Consider the following 11155-nt stretch of genomic DNA (forward strand, 5'->3'; position numbering starts at 1 on the left):
AGTTGCCATCTTCTATTATAACATTTATTCTTTTCTTGGAGAGGGCAGGGACAGGGTCTCACTCTGGTGCCCAGGCTGGAGAGCAGTGGTGCTATCATGGCTCACTACAGCCTCTACCTCCTAGGCTCTTAGGTGAGCCTCCTGCCTCAGCCTCCCAAGTAGCTGAAACTACAGGCGTGTACCACCACACCAGGCCAATTTTTATTTTTTGTAGAGATGGAGTCTTGCTATGTTGGCTCAGGCTGGCCTCAAACTCCTGGGCTTAAGTGATCCTCCTGCCTTGGCTTCCCAAAGTGCTGGGATTACAGGCGTGAGCCACTACACCTGGCCTTCATCACACTTATTGTTTACACAGCCGTTGATTTACTTGACTCTTTCTCCTTCTGAGCTATGAACATCTTGAAGGTAGATCCCATTGATATTATTGGTCTTTAATTTCCCCTGCAGGTGCGTAATACATGTTTTCTGATTACTTTTTAAAAAAATCTAAACTCCACATAGATGGGACTTCTAACCCTCAGAGAAGAGTATCAGGAATCTCTTCAGGAAGTGAAGTGACAATGGATATAATTTCTAAGTTATGACTCAGGCCAGAAATTAAAGGTTTTTTATTTTATTTTTTTAAGTAATCCAGGTGCAGTGGCTCACACCTGTAATCCCAGCACCTTGGGAGGCCAAAGCAGGAGGGTTGCTTGACCCCAGGAGTTTGAGACTAGCAAAGGCAATATAGCGAGACCTCATCTATACAAATAATTTAAAACACCGGGTATGGTGGGTCACACCTGTAATCCCAGCACTTTGGGAGGCCAAGGTGGGCAGATCACTTGATGTCAGGAGTTCAAGACCAGCCTGACCAACACGGTGAAACCCTGACTCTACTAAAAATACAAAAATTAGCTGGGCTTGGTGGCATGAGCCTGTAATCTCAGCTACTCAGGAGACTGAAGCAGGAAAATTGCTTGAACCTGAGAGGCGGAGGTTGCAGTGAACTGAGATTGTGCCACTGCACTCCAACCTGGGCAACAGAGCGAGATTCCATCTCAAAATTAAAAAAAAAAAAAAAAAAATTAAGAACAGTAGCTGGGTGTGGTGGTGTGCATCTGTGGTCCCAGCTACTCAAGAGACTGAGGCAAAAGAATCACTTGAGCCCAGGTGGTCAAAGCTGCAGTGAGCGGTGATTGTGCCATTGCACTCCAGTGTGGGCAACAGAGCGAGACCCTGTCTCAAAAAATGAATGAATAAGTAAATCAATGATATTTATAAATTAAACACATATCAATAGAAAATATTTCTTTAATCATTATTTTAATCAGTATCCTTTGTTCACTGTCATACCTGAAAAAATAACATATCACTTCAATGAAAACAGGGTCAGGCCGGCTCGGTGGCTCAAGCCTGTAATCCTAGCACTTTGGGAGGCCAAGGCGGACAGATTGCCTGAACTCAGGAGTTTGAGACCAGCCTGGGCAACACGATGAAACCCCGTCTCTACTAAAATAGAAAAAAATTAGCCAGGTGTGGCGGCATGTGCCTGTAGTCCCAGCTATTCGGGAGTCTGAGGCAGAAGAATTACTGTAACCAGGGAGGCAGAGGTTGCAGTGAGCCGAGATCGCTGCACTCCAGCCTGGGCAACAGAGCGAGACTCCGAGACTCTGTCTCTTAAAAACAAACAAAACACAAAACAAAGGAAAAAAAACAGGTTCATTGTATTAAAGCACTGAATATGAAGTTTCTAATAATGGAAAGGTCTACTTAGTAACTAGCATGGATTACCCCACGTAGAGAGATTCAAAAACTGATAGCTCTACACCCTGAACCCTGAAGTGTATATCATCTGTACAGATAAAACACCCTTGCATATCAGTCCCTTGTTGCATCAGGAAAATCACTGCAATGGGAAATTACTCTGGAGTTTCCTTCTCTTTGGTAACTTTCAAACCTAGCTTTAACAACATTGTAATTCAAGAGTCATCTTTTGGTTACAAGTAGAGTTAGTTCCACACAATGGACCTTTGTTCACAAGCATTCTCAGTCAACATAATCCTCCTGTAGTTATTGGTTAAGACTAGGGTGTAGCTGTTGGGTGTACAGGCCTAGACTTACTTGCAACCGCATAGCACTTCAGGTCTGCAAGCTCTTTCAAAACAGAGGTGAAGATACTGTCAAAGGTTAGACCATATGACAAACTAAGTGTCAATGGTTTAGTAATGTTGCATGTGTGTGTTTATGGAGGTGGGGATGGAGCCAGCAGTAATTTAGAAACTTCCACAACCTATGCCCTATGCAGTTGTTTTCCATTCATTCAGTCAACAAAAATATTTTAGTTAAATATTTACTGAGTGCCTATTGTGTACCAGGCACTATGCTAAGTGTTAGGTATACAGTTTTAATATATGTTACAGACACCAGCATTTTCACCATTATTATCCTATCTACAAACAATAAATCCTGCAGAAAGCCAAATACCTTCGCTGAAGTGTGTGTGGAACATAATATTTAACTCAAGAATTGTCATCTTTAACTGAGGATTCCATCCTCCCATTATGGAAAGAGGATTCTCAGAACTATGCCAATAGGATGCACCGTAAGCTCTTGAACATCAAACAACTGCTATCAGTGGTTGCCTCTGCAGAGGGAGATTAGGAGACTGGGGTGCGGGGGTGAGGGGTAGACTTGTCACTGTGTATATTTTTGTACTGTTTGACGTTTTCCCCACGTGCAATTAATTTTAGTTTGCGCGGGCTCCGGCCTCCGCCAGGCAAGGCTCACCTGCAGACCCTCGGGCCACCAGCAGGGAGGCACGCACTCCTCCTCGCAGCGCGCCCAGCCGGGGGTCAGCGGTGTGGCTGAGCTGGCGGGGAGCGCGGGGCTGGGGGGCGCTACCTCCCTGTGGAGCTCGGCGCTGGGGCCGGGAGCCCGGAGCCTCCGCGGGGAGGGACGCGCTAATGTTGCCGGGAAGCAGCTCCGGGTTGCAGGGCAGGAACGTGCCCTTCCCCCGCGGTAAACTTTCCGTCGCTGCGACGGAAGCAGGAACTTGCTAACCACAAAACCCGCCAGGCCGGTGCGGGAGCTGCGGAGCATCCCCTGCGGTCCTCGCCGAGACCCCCGCGCGGATTCGCCGGTCCGTCCCGCGAGCGTGACAGAGCTGTCCTCGCACCCGGAGGGCAGCAGGGGCCCCGGGGCCCTCTCGCCTCCAGGTAAAAGGGTCTCCCCAATACCCACCCCCGACCGGCTGCAGGCGACGTCGCCACCTGCGGAGAGAGTTGGTCCCCTCCTTTCCAGGGGCCGAGGCTCCTTCATGCACACCGGAGCATCCGAAGGACCAGCTGGGGCCAATAAGGGCTTAGCAGGATCCTTGAGTCGCTGCAGTATTCCAAAGGCGACCTCTAGGCGCGCTCAAGGCACCTGCCATAAATGGCTCTGTCTCTGCGTTGACATCAGAAGGAGAGGCAGAAGAATAGCTCAGTAGGCAACACGCATTTCCTCAAAGGAAGATAAAATGTTCCCTGTTTTCTTGTAGTATTGTATTCATTATTGAAACTGCTAATTGTCTAATTCGCTGTAGAGTGTGTGTGTGTGTGTGTGTATACAGTTATAAGCATCTTGGTAAATTATAGTGTGCTGCAAGATGATTTCCAATGTTTGAACTAGTTATGTGCGAGTAAGTTTTAGCGACTCTTGTATGAAGGCGTTAAAACTCAGGGGCATCCTCTCTCACCCACCTGTATCCTTTTCCCCCGTCTTTCAACAAGATTCAACTCGACTTCAGGCCCTTAAAGCCTAAATAATAATGGATTAGAAAACGTCACTAACCTAATACTGCTGAGGTATTCTCTTTAATGATAGAAAACTCTTAAACACTTCTCTCAGTGCTGCATACTGAAAACAACTCTTGCCCCATCTCCTTACATAGTTCAGGTTTCTTTGCAAACTCTTGAAAAGAGGCTACATTAGAATCCATTCAAAATAAAGTATTGGCCTGGTTTTCTCTTGATTCTCTAGAGGCTTGCAAAATATGGCAGCGTATTAAGTACCTTGGCCAGAATTATTAACTTGGGGAGTCCATGATAAGGTATCCATGGATAGAATTCAGGATGTCTGTGAACTTGGGTGGAAAAATTTATTATTTCACTGACTTCTGAAATGGAATGTAGGCAAAAGCCACAGTAGAAAGTATTAGCAGTAGCTGTGATTTGCCCCTCGTAAATATTGCTGATATTTTTGTATCACATGACTTGTTGCACATATTTCAAAATATTATTTATACTTAATACCACGTCAAAATTATGGCAGTTATTAGATGACCACTTGTTACTTAATAGGTTAATAAAGAAGCACATATTATGTCCCACAACTTTTTATAAGTTTTAACTAAAATGAGGATAATCATAGGATCTGTAAAGATTAAGTAACATGATATGTATAAAGTGCTTAGCATAGAAACTGGCATTTTAGAAGCAATAAATGTTACTATTTTACTGTATACAGAATGTTGACAAACAGCAAGAAAGGTATTAGACTTGTGTTTTATTACCATATACTGGTTTGTTTCTGGGATTTTTTTTTTTTTTTTTTTACCGTTTTTTAAAACTAAAAGTCCATAGTTCACATAATGTTCACTCTGTGTGTTTTACATTTCTATGGGTTTTGACAGATGTTCAATAACATGTATCCTCCATTACAATAGTATACAGAATAGTTTCAATGGCCCAAATATCCCTTGCACTCCACTGATTCATCCTCCCACTCCTGTTCTCCTGGTGACCACTGACCTTCTTACTGCCTCTGTAGTTTGCCTTTTTTAGAATGTCATATAGTTAGATTCATATCTCTTCACACTGGCTTCTTTGACTTAGGAATATGCAGTTAAGATTCCTCCATGTCTTTCTGTGGCTTGATAGTTCATTTATTTTTATTACTGAATAATATTCCAATGTATGGATGTATCTCATTTTGTTTATTCATCTGTTGACGGGCATCTTGGTTACTTTTAGTTTTTGGCAGTTATGAATAAAGCTACTATAAATATTCTAGTGCAGATTTTTGTGTGGACATAAGTTTTCAGTTCATTTGAGTGACTACATGGGAGGACAATTGTTGAATTGTAATTTAGCTTGGTAAGAAACTGCCAAACTTCTCCCAAAGTGGCTGTACCATTTTGCATTCCCCAACAGCAATGAATGAGCATTTCTTTCTTTCTTCTTTTTTTTTTTTTTTTTTTTTGAGATAGGGTCTCACTCTGTTGCCCAGGCTGGAGTGCAGTGGCACGATCTCGGCTCACTGCAACCCCCATGTCCCGGGTTCAAGTGACTGTTCTGCCTCAGCCTCCCAAGTAGCTGGGATTAAAGGCACCTGCCACCACACCTGGATAATTTTTGTATTTTTTTTAGTAGAGACAGAGTTTCATCATGTTGGTCAGGCTGATTGCGAACTCCTGACCTCAAGTGATCCGCCCACCTTGGCCTCCCAAAGTGCTGGGGTTACAGGTGTGAGCCACCGCGCCCAGGCAAGAATTTCTGTTGCTCTATGTCCTTGTATTTGGTATTGTCCAATTTTTTTGATTTTAGCCATTCTCATAGGTGGGTAGTGCTATCTTGTTTGAATTTACAATCCCCTAATGACATATGATGTTAGATATCTTTTCATATGCTTATTTGTCATCTGTATCTCTTCCTTGGTAAGGTGTCTGCTCAGATCTTTTGTCCATTGAGTTTGTTTTCTTATTGCTGACTTGAGTTCTTTGTATGTTTTGGATACCAGTCCTTTATTACAGGGTTCCCCAACCCCTGGGCCACAGACCAGTACCTATTAGGAAATGGGTCACACAGCAGGAGGTGAACAGTGGGACAGAGAGCAAAGCTTCATCTGTATTTACGGCCACTCCCCATTGCTTGCATTACCGCCTGAGCTCCGCCCTCTGTCAGATCAGTGATGGCCTTAGATTCTCTTCAGAGCACAAACCCTATTGTGAACTGCGCATGTGAGGGATCTAGGCTGCACACTCTTTATGAGGATCTAATCCCTGATGATCTGTCACTGTCTCCCATCACCCCCAGATGGTACCGTCTAGTTGCAGGAAGACAAGCTCAGGGCTCCCACTGATTCTACATTATGGTGAGTTGTATAATTATTTCATTATATATTATAATGTGATAATAGAAATAAAGTGCAGAATAAATACAATGCACTTGAATGATCCTGAACCATACCCCCCACAATCCCATCCATGAAAAAATTGTCTTCCATGAAACTGGTCCCTGGTGCCAGAAAGGCTATGGACTACTGCTTTATCAGATATGTGTTTCACAAATATTTCCTCAAAAAACAAACAAACAAACAAACAAACTCAAATATTTCCTCCAAGTCTGTGGTTTATCTTTTCATTCTCTTTAACAGTATCTTTTGTAGAGCAGAAGTTTTTAATTTTAATGAAGTCCAACATCATTTTTTTCTTTCATGGAGTGTGCTTTTGGTATTGTATTTAAAAACTCATCACCTAAGCTAAGGTCACAAGGATTTTCTTCTGTTATTTTCTAGAAATTTTATAGTTTTATATTTTACATTTAGGTCTGTGATCCATTTAGAGCTAAATTTTGCAAAAGGTGGAAAGTATGTGGCTAGATTTACTTATTTATTCATTTGTGCAAATGGATATCCAGTTGTTCCAATACCGTTTTTGGAAAAGACTGTCCTTTCTCCATTGAATCCCCTTTGCTCCTTTGTCAAAGATCAGTTGACTGTCTTTGTGAGGGTCTATTTCTGGGTTTACTATTTCACTCCGTTGATCTGTTTGTCTATTCTTTTTTTAATACCATACTTTTTTATTACTGTAGCTTTACAGTAAGTGTTGAAGTCAGGTAGTATCAGTCTTCCAACTTTGTTCTTTAGTGTTCTGGACTGTTCTAGGTCTTTTCTGCATTTCCATGTAAATTTTAAAATCAGTTGGTTGATATCCAAAAAATAACTTTGGGCTTTTGATTAAGACTGCGTTTAATGTGTAACTCAAGTTGGGAAGCACTGATATCTTAACAAAATAAAGTCTTATCCATGAACATGTAATGTGTCTCTATTTATTAGCTCCTTTTTGATTTCTTTCACCAGGATTTTGTAGGGACATTCTTTCAATATAACTGGCTTCTTTTGGAATCCTACATATTTCATTTTATGCGTTTTTAAATACGTCTTGCAAAAGCTTCCTCAGACTATCAAAGGGGTTAATAAACAAAGGTTAAAGAAGTAGTAATTCTCCTCTAAGCTATCATTCAGCAAACAATTTGTATTCTGCAAATGTGGAGGTTGATAGGTGAGGATAATTTATTATATTGTCTTGCCAGTTTAACATTTATTTTTCCTAAAAGAACCAGCATCTCAATAGAGTTGGCATTATACATAGTGTGACTTTTGTATTTTTAAGGCTGTCAAAAAGAAAATCTACCCCTAAACTTTCCTTTAACTGAGCCAGAGTATTCCTTCTGCTGACTGGCTAATTTCTAGAATAGATTGTTAGAGTTATCTAACTCTGGTTTGATACTTCTTAAGGAGAAGCAGCAATAGAAAAGACTGTCTCAGTTTCCTCATTATAAAATGAGGAAAATAATAGCTTTTTTTTTTTTTTTTTTTGAGATGGAGTTTTGCTGTTGTCACCCAGGCTGGACTGCAGTGGCGTGATCGTGGCTCACTGCAACCTCCAACTCCCGGGTTCAGGTGATTCTCCTGCCTCAGCCTCCTGAGTAGCTGGGATTACAGCTACCCGCCACCACACCCAGCTAATTTTTGTAATTTTAGTAGAGATAGGGTTTCACCACATTGGCCAGACTGGTCTCAAACTCCTGATCTCAGGTGATCTGCCCACGCGACTCGACCTCCCAAAGTGCTGGGATTACAGGTGGGAGCCACTGCACCCAGCCAATAATAGCTTTTTTGCAAGGTTGTTGTATTAGGGTTCTCTAGAAGGACAGAACTAATGGAAGAGCTGTATATATATACACACACACATATTTATATATATATACACACGTGTGTGCGTGTGTATGTGTGTGTGTGTATATATATAGGAGTTTATTAAGTATTAACTCCCACAATCACAAGGTCCCACAATAGGCCATCTGCAGGCTGAGGAGCAAGGAGTTTCAAAACTGAAGAACTGGGAGTCTGATGTTTGAAGGCAGGAAGCATCCAGCTCAGGAGAAAGATACAGGCTGGGGCTGGGTGTGGTGGCTCACACCTGTAATCCCAGGACTTTTGGAGGCTGAGGCAGGCGGATCATGGTCAGGAGAACAAGACCATCCTGGCCAACACAGTGAAACCCCGTCTGTACTAAAAATACAAAAAAATTAGCCGGGCGTGGTGGCGGGCGCCTGTAGTTCCAGCTTCTCGAGAGGCTGAGGCAGGAGAATCACTTGAACCAGGAGGCGGAAGTGGTAGTGAGCCAAGATCCCGCCCCTGCACTCCTGCCTGGCGATAGCGAGACTCCGTCTCAAAAAAAAGAAAAAAAGATATAGCCCGGGAAGCTAGGCCAGTCTCTCTTTTTCACATTTTTCTGCCTGCTTATATTCTAGCTGCACTGCAGTGGATTTGGTTGTGCACACCCAGATTAAGGATGGGTCTGCCTTTCCCAGCCCACTGACTCAAATGTTAATCTCCTTTGGCAACATGCTCACAGACACACCCAGGATCGATACTTTGTATCCTTCAGTCCAATCAAGTTGATACTCAGTATTAGCCATTACAGTTGATATAAAGATTAAAGATGGTAATAAATTAATTAAAGAGTAACAATTCAAAAGAGTAGTAAATTCCTTAGTATAATGTCTACCACTTAGTATACTGTCACCTATTTTTATTTTTTAAGTTTTTTTTGAGACACGGTCTTGCTTTGTCACCCAGGCTGGAGTGCAGTGGTGTAATCACAGCTCACTGCAGCCTCAATGTCCTGGGCTCTAGCGATCCTCCCACCTCACCCTCCCAAGTTGCTGGAACCACAGGCATGCGCCACCATACCCAGCTAACTTTTTGTATTTTTAGTAGAGAAGGGGTTTCACCATGTTGCCCAGGCTGGTTTCGAACTCCTGAGCTCAAGCAATCCACCCACCTCAGCCTTCCAAAGTGCTGGGATTACAGGCATGAGCTACCATGCCTAGCCCCTAGTAGATGATTTTAAAATGCTGATTGTTATTACTGAGAAAGGAAATATGCTTAAACCTGTTACTACTGCTTCATCAATGACTAGAACTACGTGCCCTCTCTGCTCTGAGTTAGAAGAGGGAAGGATTGTAGAATTCCAAGGCAGGCCTACTGTCTATACCTGTTCCTTCATAAGCATTGTCAGCTTTTAAGCATTGATGAGGTAGTATGTTTGTTTATGCCTATTAGTTATTTGCCAAATGTTTAACGAAAAGTTGTCTTAAATTTACTAAAAGTGGAACAAAAAGTACTTGTTTCTTCTCTAAATTGTATGTGGATCCTTTTCGTTGACTTTAAGAAAATGAAGTGTTTCTTCCCTTGTTTGTTAAAGAAACAAAACTCATTGATGATTTTCCATTTTTGTTCTAGAGAGAAATTTCATCATCTGTGCAACCTTCTTAAAGCAAACTAAGACCAGAGGGAGGATTCTCCTTGACCTTTGAAGACCAACACTAAACTGAAATTTAAAATGTTCTTCGGGGGAAAAGGGAGCTTGACCTACACTTTGGTAATAATTTGCTTCCTGACACTAAGGCTGGCTGCCAGTCAGAACTGCCTCAACAGGAGTCTAGAAGATGTTGTCATTGACATCCAGTCATCTCTTTCTAAGGGAATCAGAGGCAATGAGCCCATATATACTTCAACTCAAGAAGACTGCGTTAATTCTTGCTGTTCAACAAAAATCATATCAGGTAAAAAGTGGTTTCTTGGCAATCCTTTGTTCCATATGTTTTGTGGCTTCAGTAGCTGGGGGATGTGGCTGAATAACTTATACCAGTGATTCTCAACAGGGTATGAATGTCAGTGACAAAAACACTGGAGAATTTTCTACAAGTGTGCCCTCCCATCCCCTAAGCTGAGTCAAAGTTATTGACGAATGTATGTATATATCCGTCAGGTGACTGGGTACACAAGAGATTGAGAATCACTGGTGTTATATCCCAACCGGTATCTCGAATATTGAAAACAAAAATCCTATTGAAATGGTTAGCTGCCATCAGCATGGAGTATTGGAATACAGTGTGATATTGCAAAGAAAATGTTAACAGAGAAAAGGAGTTGAGAGAAAAAATAGAATTCTTATCTCATGGGAAAATCAGCATTTGATCTTTAAGTTGGAAGCATAAAACCTCCACTTTGTCTCTTTCCTTGGAGCTGATGGCATCGGATAAGTCAAAAAAAACAACCACTGACTACTAGGTAACTGCAGCTTCTAGAACTCTAATGGAATGGGGAATCATTTAGTCTGACCCCTTTTCATGACACCGGAGAAAACTGAGACCCATAGGTTTGAACCAGGCCTTTGCACATTTTAGGATTTAAATCTTGAAACTGAAAAGAGAAGTATACTGTGTATCTTAGTAAAACAGTGGTCTTTTTTCAATTTTACTTATGACCCTGTCCGAGTTCTCTAAATGAAAAAAGCTAAATTTATTGAGTACTTAATACTTTACTAGTTGCTAGAGAGAAAACACTGAATAAGATGAACAAAGCTTTGCTATCAAGGAGCCTAGAAAAGCTAGTGAATGGCTGGACATGGTGACTCATTCCTGTAATCCCAGAACTTTGAGAGGCCAAGGCAGGAGGATTGCTTGAGACCAGCCTGGGCAACATAGCAAGACCCTGTTCTCTGTAAAAAGTGAAAAATTAGCCAGGCATAGTGGTGCATGCATGTAGTCCCAGCTACTGGGAGGCTGAGGTAGGAGGATCATTTGAGCCCAGGGGGTTGAGGCTACAGTGAACTTTTTTGTTTGTTTGTTTGTGATGAAGTCTCAGTCTGTTGCTCAGGCTGGAGTGCAGTGGTGCAATCTCGGCTCACTGCAATCTCCGCCTCCCAGGTTCCAGTGATTCTACTGCCTCAGCCTCCCCAGTAGCTGAGATTACAGGTGTTCACCACCACACCCAGCTAATTTTTACTATTTTCAGTAGACACATGGTTTCACTATGTTGGTCAGGCTGGTCTTGAACTCCT

At 42.2% G+C, this 11155-nt stretch overlaps 1 protein-coding gene across 3 annotated transcripts in view; it reads left to right on the plus strand.

Moving 5' to 3' along the window:
* The first annotated feature begins 2693 nt into the window (after positions 1 to 2693).
* The window catches only part of MANSC1 (MANSC domain containing 1), a 22946-nt gene continuing 14484 nt past the window's right edge, over positions 2694 to 11155 (plus strand). Inside the window, exons 1-3 of one of the 3 annotated variants that reach the window (XM_011993642.1) lie at positions 2694 to 3197; positions 5040 to 5117; positions 9553 to 9875. In XM_011993642.1, coding sequence (XP_011849032.1) covers positions 9653 to 9875 — 223 coding nt within the window. In that variant the 5' untranslated portion in view covers positions 2694 to 3197; positions 5040 to 5117; positions 9553 to 9652. The remainder of the gene's footprint in view (positions 3198 to 5039; positions 5118 to 9552; positions 9876 to 11155) is intronic. The other 2 variants (XM_011993643.1, XM_011993641.1) reach the window with 2 other exon arrangements.

Source organism: Mandrillus leucophaeus, unplaced genomic scaffold (genome assembly GCF_000951045.1).
Source record: "Mandrillus leucophaeus isolate KB7577 unplaced genomic scaffold, Mleu.le_1.0 Scaffold431, whole genome shotgun sequence".
In the NCBI taxonomy this organism is placed as follows: Eukaryota; Metazoa; Chordata; class Mammalia; order Primates; family Cercopithecidae; genus Mandrillus; species Mandrillus leucophaeus.